General features: G+C 39.6%; 5 protein-coding genes and 1 non-coding gene across 9 annotated transcripts; 3 read left to right on the top strand and 3 right to left on the bottom strand.

The window, feature by feature from the left end:
- Positions 1–351: 351 nt before the first annotated feature.
- Positions 352–3,867, bottom strand: rab24 (RAB24, member RAS oncogene family). Of its 4 annotated transcripts, none has more exons than XR_013329812.1 (10): positions 3,479–3,867; positions 2,857–3,028; positions 2,228–2,296; positions 2,068–2,146; positions 1,928–1,995; positions 1,756–1,855; positions 1,545–1,595; positions 1,349–1,408; positions 850–976; positions 352–801 (listed from the first exon to the last, which is right to left on the bottom strand). XR_013329812.1 is itself a non-coding variant. In XM_077740884.1 (9 exons), exons 2-9 carry the CDS (start codon positions 2,971–2,973, stop codon positions 906–908), a joined length of 612 nt encoding a protein of 203 aa, XP_077597010.1. In that variant the 5' UTR covers positions 2,974–3,028; positions 3,479–3,867; the 3' UTR covers positions 352–905. The 4 variants fall into 4 exon arrangements, 2 of the variants coding, with proteins under 2 accessions (XP_077597010.1, XP_077597009.1); XR_013329813.1 differs by having other exon boundaries at positions 850–973; XM_077740884.1 differs by having other exon boundaries at positions 352–973.
- A 336-nt stretch (positions 3,868–4,203) lies between these two features.
- On the top strand, positions 4,204–6,584 carry pgrmc1 (progesterone receptor membrane component 1). Its single transcript, XM_077740885.1, has 3 exons — positions 4,204–4,573; positions 5,635–5,790; positions 5,953–6,584. The coding sequence occupies exons 1-3, from the start codon at positions 4,279–4,281 to the stop codon at positions 6,045–6,047; spliced, it is 546 nt and encodes a 181-aa protein (XP_077597011.1). The 5' UTR covers positions 4,204–4,278; the 3' UTR covers positions 6,048–6,584.
- A 249-nt stretch (positions 6,585–6,833) lies between these two features.
- trnal-caa (transfer RNA leucine (anticodon CAA)) lies at positions 6,834–6,944 on the bottom strand. The gene is made up of 2 exons: positions 6,907–6,944; positions 6,834–6,879 (listed from the first exon to the last, which is right to left on the bottom strand). It is a non-coding gene; the product is annotated as a tRNA-Leu (tRNA).
- A 172-nt stretch (positions 6,945–7,116) lies between these two features.
- cox7b (cytochrome c oxidase subunit 7B) lies at positions 7,117–8,132 on the top strand. The gene is made up of 3 exons (XM_077740864.1): positions 7,117–7,272; positions 7,729–7,844; positions 7,926–8,132. Exons 1-3 carry the CDS (start codon positions 7,236–7,238, stop codon positions 8,007–8,009), a joined length of 237 nt encoding a protein of 78 aa, XP_077596990.1. The 5' UTR covers positions 7,117–7,235; the 3' UTR covers positions 8,010–8,132.
- A 401-nt stretch (positions 8,133–8,533) lies between these two features.
- pgk1 (phosphoglycerate kinase 1) lies at positions 8,534–13,523 on the top strand. The gene is made up of 11 exons (XM_077740784.1): positions 8,534–8,712; positions 10,272–10,322; positions 10,399–10,554; positions 10,618–10,762; positions 11,455–11,558; positions 11,625–11,744; positions 11,841–11,955; positions 12,420–12,599; positions 12,667–12,844; positions 12,906–13,004; positions 13,090–13,523. Exons 1-11 carry the CDS (start codon positions 8,648–8,650, stop codon positions 13,128–13,130), a joined length of 1,254 nt encoding a protein of 417 aa, XP_077596910.1. The 5' UTR covers positions 8,534–8,647; the 3' UTR covers positions 13,131–13,523.
- A 21-nt stretch (positions 13,524–13,544) lies between these two features.
- On the bottom strand, positions 13,545–15,972 carry LOC144212700 (uncharacterized). The gene is made up of 11 exons (XM_077740785.1): positions 15,855–15,972; positions 15,181–15,285; positions 15,017–15,059; positions 14,899–14,942; positions 14,792–14,828; positions 14,697–14,713; positions 14,545–14,596; positions 14,404–14,462; positions 14,001–14,051; positions 13,860–13,922; positions 13,545–13,739 (listed from the first exon to the last, which is right to left on the bottom strand). The coding sequence occupies exons 2-11, from the start codon at positions 15,281–15,283 to the stop codon at positions 13,669–13,671; spliced, it is 540 nt and encodes a 179-aa protein (XP_077596911.1). The 5' UTR covers positions 15,284–15,285; positions 15,855–15,972; the 3' UTR covers positions 13,545–13,668.
- Positions 15,973–16,538: the final 566 nt, after the last annotated feature.

Raw genomic sequence — 16,538 nt, 5'->3', positions numbered from 1 at the left:
TTACTTGCTCCAACATGAAGCCAAAATAAAGTAGAGTTGCAAATGGCTAAATGTCATTTTAAAAAATGGGTTTTTTGGTCTCTTTTGTATGTTTTAAGCATCTTTAAAATTCAAGAACAGCCATTTTGTATTGGTTGCTACTAGTAAAATATCCAAAAACACATTTTTCAAGTGTTTTCTTGCACATTTATTTCAGTTTATGAAAAACTCCATGTAGATGTTTAAAGCTGGTAATATTGCTCATTTTCTAAATGCACCAGACAAATATTTAGTAATATCGACCTCATTTGCAATCCATAAATGAACACTAACTTCTTCTGTGACTTTCCCATCAAAAAATGAAACGTGGAATTCGTCAAGATCTTTTATTACATTAAACGCTTTGCAGCATGAATTAAAAAAAAAAAAAACATTCAAGCATTTATTTTTCACCAAGTGTCAAACGGCACCGTGATTATTCAAGGCAATAAATATCGCAAACATGACTTCTAGACGTCAACAATTCAGTTTTGAGTGTTTTAAGATAGAAAAGTCAGTCAATTTTTCATTGAGGCATCTCAAAGGACAACGTAACAATGTAATGAGGACATACAAGAAATGGACACACGACCGAGACATGTCTTTTGTCCATTCAAAAACCAAAAGGTAGGTGGTCATCATACTCCTGATCCATGGGATATTTTGGCAGAATCGTGCTAAATTTGACTAAAACTCCCAAATAAGGATGGCAAAAAAATGCACCCACCCAAAAGAAAAGTCAGTTTATCATCAGCACAATTCTGGATGAAAACCCAAGTGGATTTCAGCCTCCACCCGGCAGAGGTTCCTTGTGGCAAAAGAGAAGTGAATGGTTTGTTGCTTTGTGTGTTTCCATCCAACGTGTTGCTGTTTTCCCCAGTCGAGAGTCAGTTGCCGTTGCAGCACGAATAAAAGTACGAGTCTTTCTTGTAGCCCAGCTTGACTCCCGTCTCTTCTGCTGAAAAGGCCCAGTATACAGGGTGTGAATACAGGAATATACATTTTAGACATAAATAAAATAGGCAATAAATAAGTTAATGAATGTCCAACTTGTCTGAAAATAAAACATTTGTCACTATAGTGGAGAGCTATTTCAAAGTAGATGCTTATGACCTTTAGCCTTTAACCCCTTGAAGCCTATTGATGCAAATTAGTCACATTCCAGATGAAATCAGCCTCAATGTGAATTTTAACAGATGCCTTTTGTGGCTAATTTGTAAAATACATTAAAAAAAATCTGTATTTTTTTTATTAGTGTTGAATTAGTGCACACTTGATTTTTTTTTTTTCCAAACCTACAGTGTTTCCAATCAGTGACAACAAGTCTCACCTGTCATGTTCTGGAAAGCGGCATTGTTGTAGTCCTCAGCGACCTTCTGGAACAGCTCGTCTGCGTCAATAACAGATGACTTTCATTTTCATTCTTGAGCAATTCTATCAAAAACTGCTGCGACAAACTAATGTGCTTGGAAAAAAGAATACAAGCGTGAGATGCCTACGCGTGTCTGCGGGTGTCTGTGACTCACCCACGTTGCTTCCCGTTTTACTGGAGGTCTCAAAATGTTGCGCGCCGATTTCTACAGAGTTGAATAAACATAGCGTATTAGTCAAGGCGATCCGGATGTGACTGCAAAGGAAGTGTTTTACAATCAGAGCACTTGACAAGTTGTTCCTCAAAGCCTGATTTGATTTTAACGGAAACCCCAGTTTCCTCTTTTGGAACGGTCGTGTCGTCACCTTCAACAAAGTCTTGAGTATCGTGGTAGTCGATTTGACGCAGACTTCGGTCTCCTTGGATCAAGTCGCTCTTGGTACCGCACAAGTAGATCTTACAATGCTTAGAAACATAGAAATAAATAAATATCAAACCGAAATAAGAGCCAGGGATTTTCTGAGAAGCAAAATTTACCTCCTCGCAATTTTGCAACTCTTTCACCCAAAAACGAGCTCGCTGGAAACTGCTGCTGTCCGTCAAGTCTAAAAACAATAAATAAACAAATGAAGTCCAGCAACAGTTTGACACAAAATGGCCAGCCAGCCGGAGTATACCGTAGCAGACAACGGCAGCTCGGGCTCCTCTGTAGTAGATTCTGCTCATGGCTTCATAGCGTTCTGACCCGGCCGTGTCCTTAGAAAAACAAAACATTTCAAGTCATGTGATTTAAATGATTAGATAGAGCACACTCTTAGCACAGTCACGGTGACTCACCCATATTCCTAAAGTGATCACTTTGTCTCCCACCTGGATTGGTTTGGCCACAAAAGCGGCGCCGATAGTCTGGAGGGAAGATGTGCAAAATTGTACCTCTATTTACAAATGCTTCTACTTACAACATTTTCAGGTTACAAAAGCCTTTGATTTGCAAATAGCAGTTCTAATATACAAAAACAAGATCCAAGTTACAAAATCAAGCATCCCTCTAAATGTAAATACATTGCCTGTATCCGGAATTTTATTTTGAAATTGTCATGCTAGAGTAATGTTCTGCTTGAAAATCTCCTTGCACTTTGCTCGCTTCCCATTGGCTGTCTCACAACAACAACAACAACAACTCCCCATGTTTGTTTTGATTGTGGATAAAGCAGTTTTTTTTATTTAAAATTACTGGTGCAAATAAAATTATACAAAATTGAGACACTTTGATTATTTTTTTAAGACTTAGTTGTAATAATACTGCTCTACTTACGAAAAATCCAAGATACGAAACAAGTTCTGTAACTAATTAATTTTGTTAGTCGATACTACTGTTTAATTTTTTTTATGCATTCTAAAAAATGGGTAATCTTGCAATATATTCACATGTACAGCCAAATATAGATTGACATATTGGAGCTTACGTTCTGATAAGGACCGACCAGGAAGCGGTGGTGGACGTAACGCTCCACCAGGCTGGTTTTACCCACGCTCTCCTTGCCCAGCATCACGACCTTTGCATCCACCCGCATGGCGCTCATAATCCTCCACAATTTAGTGGAAAGTAAATGTGCAAGGAATGAAGAAAAAGCTGACCTGTGAAGAAGAAGAAGAAAAAATGCATGAAATATAACAATACCTACATTAGAATAAGTTTGAAATGTTGTCTGGTGAATTGAATTCCAAAACAACATTTCAATTTTTTTAATTGAAACCCAACTTCTTCATAGTAAAATCGGAAATAACAACAAGAAAATTACTTTTTTTTTCATGAAAACATAAACATAGATCTCGGCTAAATGTGGATTTACAAAAATAAAATAAAAAATAAACTTCAGACTTATTCACCTAATTAAAACGTTATCACATGGGAGGAAAACAAGAAAGACAATATTTCTTAAACATTTCAAATCATATTGAGATCAAAAATCAACACTGATTTTGGTGAAGTTATTTAATATTTTTGGTTTGTTTGTTGAGTCTTTTACAGAAAACTAGTGAAAGCAAATCAGTAAATAATGGAATTATAAAAACAAGAGAGCTTACCTCGCAGCTAGCTTGACTTAAAACGTCTTCATTGTCGCTCCCCAACAACAGCAACAAAAATCCGTAAAAGAGAAGCTGACGAATAGATGTGTTTAAAGCTGTTAAGGGGGCACAAAAAGTAGACTTGTCATCTCAGCCCAACCTATTCAATCTAAACAAAGCTAGACTAAGCGGACCCGGCTGCTATTTACGGACGTGTTGCGCAATGCCCCAAAACACCAACGTTACAATTTTTTTCCAGAAACACAAAATCTACATATTTTCGCCGTTTCAAAATGGAAAATGTTGGAAAATGCCGAACGGGTTTCTAAAAAAAGAACCAAGCGACTCGTCCGAGGGGGAAATTTCTCGATTTCATCATTGTTTGGCTGTACATAATGGGAGGAACAAGAAATTAAAGTCACCTTGTGTCTAGACGGAAGAAATGGGCTGCGACTCAAAAATACCTCACTCTCATGTTTTGATTTTTTTAATACGTTTGATAATGAAAAATAAATACGAATGATTAACATATTAAATTAACCTAATGAAAGCATCCCATTTTATCACATCATCATATATAACCGTTTTAAAAAATGAAGAAACAACTAAACAAAGAAAACATTGTGATTGTATAACGGATGACAGGAGGAGTTTCATAAAAATTTCATGGGATTTATTACATTTTATATAAGAAGCTGGTAAACTCGAACTCTAATCTGATTGGTCAACCCTTCTGGTGGGGATCACAGTATCCTTGGCACAGATTGGCTAAAAAATCGGCCAGGCTCCAGACAGACGAAAACACGGACAGATCCAACATGGCCGAAGCCGAGGACCGCGAGTCAACTTCTGTCGGGATCCTGCAGGAGATTTTCACGTCCCCTTTGAACCTGACCCTTCTGGCCTTGAGTCTGTACCTTCTGTACAAAATCTTCCGCGGGGACAAGCCGCAGGTGCAGGACGAGGTGGACCAGCCGCTCCCCAAACTGAAAAAAAGAGACTTCACCCTGGAAGAATTGAAGCCTTACGATGGCGTGCAGAACCCGAGAATCCTCATGGCTGTCAGTGGAAAAGTCTTCGACGTGACTCGAGGCAAAAAGTTCTACGGGCCGGGTAACTTCATACGATCACTTTACAAATTGCGTTTAATGTATAAAATGAGTTTTCTCTATTCTTTTGTAGTTCCTTGACAGAGTAGCCTTAAAAAGATTGCGTTAAGGAAAAACGTGAAAAACGCAAATATATATCATGAATATTTTCCTTGTTTTTGTTTGTTTTGTTATTTAAAGTATAATGGATATCTGTTTAAAAGTTATTAACAGATGAACTCATTCACGCTAGTCAGAGTGAAACTTACGATGGAAATATCCATTGACGACTATACGCGTCCAATCCATTTCAACTGGCAACCGATCTAACGTATTGTCCTACCAGTTAATATAGATTGTACCTCTCTTGCTGTTCATGGCAATTAATGAGTTAAAACTTGAACAAGTTGGTGCTTGCGCCCTTTCTTTTTTCTTTTTTTATAGGTATTTAAGATCACAAGATTTAGGAAACAAGACAAAAATAAATAAAATCCCTCGAGCAAAATACACACAGGCTACATTTGTTTGAATGATTTGTTCTTTTTTTCCAATTTATCGCATAATTATTATTTTTTTGGTAATAATTACTTTTTAAACTTTTTTATTTGGAATTATTGTTCAACAAATTAAAACAGATCATGTTGTGTTTTGCCTATATTCCTAGCAAACTATTTTACTTGAAGCTTTGTTGTCCCTTGTTTTGACAGTTTAACTTGAGCTAGATTCATACATTATCTACTACTCCAACATCTCTTTTTGTATCTTTTGTTTTGCTCGCATTGGCCCATCCCCCCCTTGCCAAACCTCAAGGTCAGATTAAGGCCATGCACATAAAAAACTATATGACCGTGGAGGCATTAAAGACATGTCGATTGTATTCAAATTATTAGTTCTTCATGTTAGCAATATAACATGCATTAAAGTAAATAGGACTTTTTTTAATCTCATTGTGGCAACTTCTGTTGTGCATGACCTCTGACCAGCATTCCAAACACACAAATTAACTTATTCGTAGTCCGCACACACCCACTACTGATACAGTATCTCCCACGTGTGAGCAGTAAACTAACATTTTGCCTTTTCTAGACGGGCCATACGGCGTGTTTGCCGGCAGGGATGCGTCCAGAGGCCTGGCTACCTTCTGCTTGGGCCAGGAAGCCTTGAAAGAAGAACACGACGACTTGTCCGACCTGAACGCCGCGCAACAGGAGAGCCTTGCCGAGTGGGAGGAGCAGTTTACCTGTGAGGGCCCGGAAATGTCTCTCTTGAGTGCAAATATTGACTCCTGTTGATTTTATCTAGCATACAGTGTGTGGAAAAAGTTGGGGAAAACGTTTAATTGTCTTAAATTTCATTGTAATTTTGAATTTTCATGATTTACTATTATTATTTTTGCCTTTGCAGCTAAATACGACTTAATCGGGAAGCTACTGAAGCCCGGAGAGGAGCCGGCAGAGTACACGGATGACGAGGAAGGGAAGGACAAGAAAGCAGATTAAAGAATAAAAACATGGAGGGTTGTTGGTGGAAAAACCGATGTCGACGCCTTAATGCTGTATTATGCGTGATGTTATTGAAATGCTGTTCACACAAAGGTAACGGTAAGTTACTTATGGTAAATCCTGCCTTTTGTCTGCACTGCCCCTTGATGTCGTTAGGGTGAACTGGATCGTTGTTTTGCAAACAAAGGGGTCAAATAAGTGTTATTAATAATTGCGAGTAATGGATGACTTTAGGCTGAGCCAGCAGATGGACGCACGACCCTCCATAAGTGGGGAAATAGGGGCCAATCAGAAGGAATGTAAACAGTTAGAGATCTATTTTTTTGGGACCAAGCATAAAGCGCTCATTTTCAAATTATGCTTTGCTTTTCTAGCCGTCATTCCAGTTAAAACACGCCAAATGGTTTCCATTAATTTACATCCATTGATTTGATAACGGTCATATCCTGAGGTTGCACATACAGAATGAATGTTATAAAATTGCTAGGCTGCACATGATATCAATTTCATAAATAAACCAATATAAAGCAATAATTTCTCTATTGCTGATGTGTCTTTCATTCTTGTAGTTACACTCTGACATGAATATTATTGCTCAGGCTGTTTAAAAAATATTTCGCTAGAAAATAACAATGAAATTATTTCAAAACAAAAAAGGCATTCATGAAACAAGAGTGTCAAATAACTGGCATTATTGTAAACTTGCCTTTATCTTTGATACAAATCTAAAAAGGCACGTAATATAAATAAAAACGTATTGGATTTTCTTTCAACAAAAGCTCATGTCAGAAGTGGGATTCGAACCCACGCCTCCATTCGGAGACCAGAATGCCCATTCACTGGAAGGATTTTAGTCCTTGAGTCTGGCGCCTTAGACCACTCGGCCATCCTGACACAGATACTTAGCCGGCTGAAACTTTGCATTTTATACAAATTTAACAACACTAGTACATTGTATAATGATAACTTCTTCCTTATGCTCCGATGAACAAAGTCGTTCGAATTTGTGTCTTAGAGGGCAGAAGAGTACAATAAAACATTACATTCAGCCATTTCGCCTACGCAAAATATAAAAGACAGCAACTGCGCCTGCTCATACCAATCCCACGTGTCCAGACGTCATTTCCATCGGCCTTACTCAAACTTCCGCTGTTCAAGGGTATTTTAAACGTAAGGCAAGTCAACATGTACAGGTTCGCAAAAGCCGCTGTGAACATCACAGGTAACCTATGTTGTCAATGTTGAAGAGCGAATAAGTAATTTTTTTCCGAAATGTGTCCTGTATTTAGCTATTTGACCGGCAATGGGTCTGTAACAGTATCTCCGGTGGGTCACCGCGGTCAGCTTGCATGCTAATGCTAACACCTCCGTTTTTTCTATGGCTGTAATAAGTCTGGGAAATGTACTGCAGATATTGATTAACATATTTTGTTCTTGTTTGTGTGTGGATTTACTGCGGGGTTGAAATTCATAAGAAAACGTGATTGGACGCACGTTGGGCGGCGGACTTAAGTCATGAATTGACAGTGGGCGTCATGCTCATAACACAAAATAAAACTAATATCTACTCAAATGACGACAACAGTGGGATTTTTGTTACATATAGACGAATAGCACATACAGAATTACATGGTAGAAGTGTGTCAATTGATGAGAAAAAATGTGTTTTGTTTTTCAGGTCAATCTGCAAGACAAGTGAGACACAGCTCTACTGCTCCCCAGGACTTCCATGCTAAGTATGGTACTGGTTTGATGGTTGGTGGGTTTGCATTCTGCACAGCTGTCTGGTCATACGTAAGTCAAGCTCACCCTATTGTGTTCATTTTCCTTCATTATAAAACTCAAATGCAAAATTGGTGCAATTGTACCTTGCAGGTGCTGACTCAGACTGGCATCACCTGGAATCTGTCTCCTGTTGGGAAGGTCATGCCTAAACCATGGAGAGAGGCAGAGGAATAGAAAGGAGGAAAAAAAACAAGCTGCCGTGGTGACGATCATGTCCTTAATGTTAGGCTTACTGTACAGATGAACAGAAAATATCTGCCTGTTTAAATTTTGTCCAAAATAAATGAAATGTAATTATTGGGTTGTTCCAAGTTTTTAAAGGTTTTAACTATTAGTGTTGGATATGGATATTTGATTCAGGTGTGTTGGTGGAGGGAGATATCGAAAACAGGCTCTCGAGGACTGATCTTGGCCACTGCTGGTTTAAAGTGTTCAACCAACCTAAACAAAGTTGATGAAATATTCCAAATTATCACAAGATTTAAGTTAAATTACTGTATGGATTTACCCAACTGAGGTCATGTATGCAGTACACTTTCCAGTAGTGTACTACATATGCATTACTGCATTCGCTTGAGAGAAGTCCAGTGATTGACATTACGAAGGGCCAATCAAACGTATCGCCCTCCTTCTGCGCAACAGCCAATCATGTTGAGGAGGGCGTGTGCTCATTCTACCTCCTTATCCCGGCGCGCTGGTAAGGTCACCGCTGTCATTCGGGAGCTAGCCACCCACCGAAGAGCCCTCAGAGCCACCGAAGCGGAGGCGACACAGCAAGGAACGCGACGTGACGAACCAGAAAGACGAACAAAATGTCTCTTTCCAACAAGCTCACCCTGGATAAAGTGGACGTCAAGGGGAAGCGAGTCATCATGAGGTAGAAAACTGAGAAAAATATTTGGAGATTGGACTAGCTTGCAGGCTAACTACGTTTTTTCGTGTTATATTAGTCTTACAGTTATTATAGCTAGTATTTTTTTATTGCGATTATAGTTTGAGAGATATTATAAGGATCCGAAATGACTGAGGGGGCGTGGAGTGCTCATTTTAACTACGGCGGATGTTCATTTTGTCACGTTTCATATTTACATCATATTTCAGTAGTATCGCGATATTAATATTTAACGTATTTGAAATGTGCAACAAAATCTATTTATTTTAATTCCAACACACATCAAACTCACTTATTATTTATTTGCCAAATGTTAACTTTTTAGAAACAATAGATACTAGTGAGATTAGACTTTGGAAATTCACTTATTTAGTGTCAAAATTGTATTACCGACGTGCATTAAATTCATAATATAAAGTACCAAACCAAAGAAAGTACCAAAAAAAAGCTTTGCTTTTGAATGGACTCCCTGAGGCACTCTGCATAAAAACGCATGTTTTGCAAAATTTAGAACCAAGTATTTATTCATGCTTGCGTCCATAACTCCACCACCACACTTAAACCCGACACTCACCCCACTGTGAAAATGTCAGAGGTTCCACTTAGACTTTTTCGACCACGGGCGACAAAGGTCAAAGTTCACCGCGAAATGCATCCGGCAATGCGTCTTAACGGCGTGTGCATCCCAACCCGGGACGGGCCTCGGCACGCCAATCCGAAAGAAAACGGGGCGAGGCGGTACGTTGCTATGGCAACAATTGCTCTGGCAGCCAAGAATCTGCTCGGTCTGTCGGTTTGTTAGGCCGTATCAGATGCCAATAATGACACGGCTTTCCGCCACTATCGAAAGTGCTGTGTTTGTAAGGCAGCGGGATCATCTAACGTACGCCTCGGCTGCCAAAAATGCCAATGAAAAGCTGACCGGTAGGGTTCCAGACCAGACAATGCTTTTACAGTACTTTAAGGCATTGTGAGCACACCGATCTAGGCTTAGAGTGCATCAGGTGGGGAGGAGGGAGAGTTATGTAACGCTGGCATATCAGGGATGCTGCATGAACTGCATGAAATCTAATTTAGCATTCAGTTCATTGGTCAAAAATGACTTTACCTTGAGGTGCCAAATTAGCAGGGGTGCGACTTATCTGCATGAATAAAGATTTTATGAAACAAAACATTTGAGTTCAAAATGAATCACAAATCTTGATAAGAAGATATATATTTTGGGCTAGGATCCACCAATTAAATATGAAAAGGTTATAGTATAGGAACAATTATACACATGAAATGGGCAAAAATGGCAAGTCACAATTGCAGATTCGTACACTGGCCGCTAGAGGGCAAATTCAATTGAATTGAGTTAAATCATTAAAAGTCTTTATAATATGAAATAGACACCATAAACAAAAACACTCACCATGAGGTGGTGCCTAACCAAAAAGTGAACATAAAGATCAATCAGTTGACATTTATTAATAATATTTATTTGAATAAAAATATTCTTATAACTTAGTTAACTTAGTTTTTTTTCTTTTCCCCCCCACCAGGGTTGATTTCAACGTCCCCATGAAGGACAAGAACATCACAAACAACCAAAGGTGAACATTTTTCATCCTCCTCACTCGTTCTTCAGTGACAAAAAAAAGGATCACCACCTCCTCAATTTACTTTTAGGATCAAGGCGGCCGTCCCCAGCATCAAGCACTGCCTGGATCACGGCGCCAAGTCGGTGGTCCTGATGAGCCACCTCGGCCGCCCCGACGGAAACTTTGTGCCCGAGAAGTACTCGCTGGAGCCCGTCGTCGCCGAGCTGAAGACCCTGCTGGGAAAGTAAGATCGTCTGGGCGACAAAAAAAATGTCAGCTTTTCCAAAAATCCATTCCTCGCCTACAGGGACGTGACCTTCCTGAAGGACTGCGTCGGTGCCGACGTGGAAGCGGCCTGCGCCAACCCGGCCGCCGGGTCCGTCATCCTGCTGGAGAACCTCCGCTTCCACGTGGCTGAGGAAGGAAAGGGCAAAGACTCCTCTGGAAACAAGGTGAGGCTAACGCATTGATTGGTCAATGAAAAAAAAAGGCGCTAAAATGAATAAACATGAGAAAGCATTCTGAAACTTGCTGACATTTATCCTGAAGGTCACTGTTGCTTTTCCTGTCGTCAAAGGAGTGCTTGGTATGCAACCCGCTGAGATTCATTTCTCATGTACCAATTGCTCCATTAGATGTCGTTGTAAGATTATAATATAGCGATCTAGGGGTGATGGATTTATACTTTGTGTATTGCATTTTCAATTCATGCAATTTATGTAAAGTTTCAGGGTTTTTTTTTAAACATAAAATAAAATGATAACAAATTAGATTCACTTTTCTCATATTCAAATTTATGTCTGATCATTTTTTTTTAACATGAAACAAGGTTTTTACTGATTGCTTTTGTTTTGAAAGTACTTTTACCTTAATTTAACTCCCTTGAAATTTCCACCATGAAAAAAAATGACTGGCAAAAATATAACTATATATCACAAACAATACAAATTGACAAAAGGAAAATCAAAAGCCTTCTTGACTTGCTTGATTTATTATGCAAAACAATCAGTTTATATTCCTTTTTTAAAATACACAATAATACTTATTATCCCTAGTAAATGGTCACTTTAATACAACACCTAAAATATGTTATTTTTTATCTTTGTGTGGCTTTGACCCATTTTTCCTTTCAAATTGTTGATAGACAAAGGCCTCTCAGGAGCAGATTGACTCCTTCCGGGCATCTCTGTCCAAACTGGGAGACGTTTACATCAACGACGCCTTTGGAACGGCTCACAGAGCCCACAGGTGAGCCGCGGCCCGGGAACGCCGACGTCGGATGACCATCTGACATCCCGCCGTGCCCACTCGCAGCTCCATGGTGGGCGTCAACCTGCCCCAGAAGGCAGCTGGCTTCCTTATGAAGAAGGAGTTGGACTACTTCGCCATGGCTCTGGAGAAACCCCAGAGGCCTTTCCTGGCCATCCTTGGCGGGTGAGACAACTTCACAATCAGTTTGTTTTACTAGTTAAGAGCTCAGAGTCCATTTGAATTGTGCAATACAAGTTTTTTTTTCTTCTTTTTTTTCAGGGCAAAGGTTAAAGATAAGATTCAACTGATCAACAACATGCTGGATAAGGTGGATGAGATGATCATTGGTGGTGGTATGGCCTTCACCTTCCTCAAAGTTCTCAACAACATGGAGGTGAGGCAGGAGAGCAACAATAATGATTCATGTTGATTGGAGGAGAATATGGTCATGTGATGTAACACGTGCATCATTCTAAAAATGAGCCATTTTCTTCCAACAAGTAAATAGAAGGGACATTTATTAGTGAAACAAAGTCAGGAATGAACTCTTAATGAACCACAGCTTGCACAACCCTATGAAAAAAAGCAAAACCCAGCTAATCTGTCAAATAATACTCTTTATTTTACGTATCTACTATTGTTTTGCCCCACACATTGAACTCTTATTGACCTAATGTACATCTGGGCCACTATTTGCTTGGCTAGATAATTTATTGCAACATGTACTGTGTACCAATGAATGAGAATGTGTGACGTTTGCTAGACCTTAAAATGGATAAATACCTTAAAATTTAAAAAAATTGAAATATCCAAAAAATCCTCGAGAAAACTTGAAATATTTTCTTGGGCTCTGGTCAGATCGGCAACTCACTGTACGACGAGGAGGGTGCCGGCATCGTCAAGGACCTGATGGCCAAAGCCGAGAAGAACGGCGTCAAGATCACACTACCCGTCGACTTTGTCACCGCCGACAAGTTCGACGAGAAGGCCACCACGGGCGTGGCCACCGTCTCCGCCGGCATCCCCGCCGGCTGGATGGTAAGAAGCTGCCGAGTCGCCTTTTCCCCTTTTGGGGGTTTCTAAGTCGGCAGTGTCTTCCCGCTAGGGTCTGGACTGCGGCCCGGAGAGCTCCAAGGCTTATGGCGAGGCGGTGGGCCGGGCCAAGCAGATTGTGTGGAACGGCCCGGTGGGCGTTTTTGAGTGGGACAACTTCGCCAAGGGGACCAAGAACCTGATGGACAAGGTGGTGGAGGTCACCAAGTCGGGCTGTGTTACAATTATCGGTAAGAGGCCCCAGCTGTGGTGCGTTTTTTGAAAAATTGACGTTTGTGTCATGGACAACAGGTGGGGGCGACACGGCCACCTGCTGTGCCAAGTGGAACACCGAAGACAAGGTCAGCCACGTCAGCACCGGAGGCGGAGCCAGCCTGGAACTGCTGGAAGGTGCGTGGAAGAACAACATCATGATAATCCTAAAATTATGAGGGCTCTGTGTATAATAATTGTGTGTGTGCATGTTGTCTTTTAGGCAAAGTTCTTCCCGGAGTGGACGCCCTCAGCAACGTTTAAACATCCTTGGCGTCAAACCCGCTGACGTGTGTGTGAGAGCGCGTGAATGTGTGTATGCTAAGAGGTGAGTAGCTACTAAAAGCAGACTGGCGTTAGAACGGATTAGAAGTTCTGCCTTATTGCAACACGACTCGGCGAGTCCAAGAGTAGAAGGATTGTTACGGTGGAATTTTATTTTGCCGTGATAAATGTGACATCCTTATGGATTTTAGACAGCACGTTAGTCTCCTCCTTGTTAAATTGCGCGCGATGGATGGATGGATGGATGGATATTTTGCAAACATCACAACTTGGACGCATATTGGGTTTCCACACAGAACGGTTCATGTGGTGTTTGTGTACTTTACAGTGGTTCCGGTCGCCTGTGTAAGTGAATAAATGTCCCCAAAAACATTTTTGGTGTACTTTTTTTATTTCTTTTTGACTGAGTATAAACAAACATTTGACAGTGTTGCTTTCAGAAAAAAACTTTTTCTGCCTAAGCAACCAAATTCAAAGCACCCACTGACAGATAAATATAAAAGTGTGTTTAGGGGAATCACGGTTTGACCACCGGGCGGCAGTGTTGGTTCCATAGAAAATGTCTTCTTTCATTCTGGTACACCAAATCTGTCCCAAAAAAAGATGCTAGTTTTTAAAAATTTAAATGACCCCCGGCCACTTAAAATGATTGGACATCTGTAAATCAGCCAATGAGTTCATGTTTGGACAAAAAGAGTCCTTACTCACCATTGTCCTGTTCTTGAGCTTGTTGCGCCAGGAATGCCAAGTTTTCATAGACGTTGGTGTCGTCTGTGTGGTGACAAAAGCAATTTTGTCAAGTTTTAAAGTGAAAGCAATGCCACGCCCATGAGTGACGTCGTCCCGTACCGTCGTTTTTTTCTGCCACGTTGGCGTAATGGGCTGTGGCAGGATCCCAACCTAAAGACAACCCTGTGTTTTTATTCAATTATTTACCATCTAGTGTTTCAATTAGCTAGTGTCATACTTCTACTATTTCATATGTTTTACACTAATACTTTTTTTGAATAGCCTGCCTGGGACAATAAATGACTAAACTTTTCTAAAACTTTAGCTCAATAAATATTCACTAGCCTACTTTTTCTTCTCATGAAGCTAACATCTTTAGAAAAAATCCCTATAAAATCTGATACATAAGAAAATTCAATGACATTTGGTTATATTTTGAGTATAAAAACACCCAAAGTTAACAGTTAATTGGACCTGTTACCAATAATGCAATTTGAATGGTATAACTATAGAACAAACCTACCTTTAATCATTAATGGTGTAACATTGTCATTTTCATAAACTGTAATGGGGAGTGGATGTCTGCAAAAAAAAAAGTACACTTTATAATTATCAATGGTAGTTTGTATTGAGGTTTCAATTAGTACCTACTTTAATGACTTACACATAAATGGGTTCCCAACTTCTAATTGGTGATGCAGGCACTGAATATGTAGCTGTTTTAATAGTGAAAAGTTAAATGTTTACATTTTACCAGGACTAATGTATTGCCACTCAAATAATAATTTTGTTGTTTAAAAATTATCCATAACTTACCAGCAAATGAATCCTCACTGGAAAATGCAAACACAAAGTGTTAAGATGGCATGAATTAGATAACATTTAGATTTTTTTTTATGGCAAAAGCATACTTTGAGGATGATGGTGCGATTTGATTGGCTTTGGTGACTGAAAAAATAAATGGTACATTTTTTCAATGTATAGAAAGACCTATTACACATGAAATGGTTGCATTTACCAGTTTTGGATCGCATTACAGCAAATCTGCTCCCCTCACGCTGGCTGTCAAAAAAGTGTCATTATTCATAAAAGTGAGTTATTTTTTGGTGATTTTTGTCACAAAACCTGATACTTACAATGTGTGTGGGTTGTATATTTGAGGTTCTTCGTGTATGGTTTCTGTGTGGACAAAAAGAAAAAAAATTACACATATACTAACAGTTTAGTCATAATGGGGGGGGGGGGGGTGATTTTTTTTTTTTAAATGTTAGAAAAGGTACTCCATGTTATGAGTACTTACTAGATTTCCTTTTGCATCTCAGACACAGAAGGGCCAACAGACTCAGTGTGGTTAGCAATACAACAGTCACAACTGTCCACCGCTCGCCGGAATTTCCCACCATACCTGAAAGCAGCTCATATTAAAACATATTGTCTTTGTAGTCCAAATACAGGCAGCATCTTCGCTTTTGTTTTCACATGTAAAGATCTGTGCTTCCAGGATGTGGTTGGCCAAAACCCATAAACATTTCTCTCATGCAATTTAAATTGAGGACTAACCAGTCATCTACTTGAACAGACCTTACCCATTAAATCAAATGAACTTTTTATTTATTTTATTCCAAATATCCACGTTTTATGTCCAAAATGGACACATGGTACTCATGCTTCTATTTTCCTTATATATATTTGACCTCTTTTAGTGGCTAAAGGCAGTTAATAAAACCAACGGGAAAGGGGCCAAAGAAAGAATACATACTAAACAAATGATAAACAGATTATTGTTAGTGGATATTTAACATAAATGGGGTTCATTCTGAATTAACACTATCAAACAAATTAATAGAACAAAATGAAACATTTTAGTCACATTGAAAATTATTTGATTTATTTTTTACATTGCTCTTATTGGATTTTTTTTCTTCAAAAACCAAAACAAGCCCCAAAGTGAAGTGAAATTTTACATGAGCTCACCAAATTGAAGATGATCACAGCAGTATTTGCGTTACTGCTCCGTCGGTGGTTGAACTGCTCGTCTTCCTGCTTACGCTGGAATCGGCGACCAAGCGCGTGGGCCGGCTTTAACAAAAATCCACCCCATCCACTGCATGTTCAAGATACAGGGCAGACTGAAAAAGCTTTATAAATTCATGTAGACATTGAAAATAGAATCTTAAATTTGATCCAAATGAGTGATATTGTGCTCATAGTCAGTGGTTTCACTGACATTTTAGGCTTGTAAAATTCACAATCACAAAATGTGGAGCTGGCAATACCTTGTAGCTTATATTTGTACATTCTCATAATAAAAAAAAATGTGATTTATCATCAGATTTTTTGGCCAGTCAAAAAACTGGCAGAATAGACCTGGTGTCCAAATACTGTTTATATGACATTTTGGGTCAATGGTTCATTTTCAGGAACACCTATCCTCGTGGGGGTGCTGGAGCCCATCCCAGCCAACATTTGGTGGGGGACACCCCTTATTGGTTGCCAGCCAATTGTAAGGCACAATGAGGCGAACCCCCATTCTCATACTCATACATAGGGGCAATTTGGGGGCTTCAATTAGCCTACCATGCACATTTTGGGGGTCTGGGAGGAAACTGGAGTACCCAGAGAAAACCTACAGATGCCCAGGGATAACATACAAATTCC

The sequence above is a fragment of the Stigmatopora nigra genome, chromosome 19, assembly GCF_051989575.1.
Source record: "Stigmatopora nigra isolate UIUO_SnigA chromosome 19, RoL_Snig_1.1, whole genome shotgun sequence".
In the NCBI taxonomy this organism is placed as follows: domain Eukaryota; kingdom Metazoa; phylum Chordata; class Actinopteri; order Syngnathiformes; family Syngnathidae; genus Stigmatopora; species Stigmatopora nigra.
The sequence above is the reverse complement of the archived record's forward strand: the minus strand, read 5'-3'. Positions and strand labels throughout refer to the sequence as shown.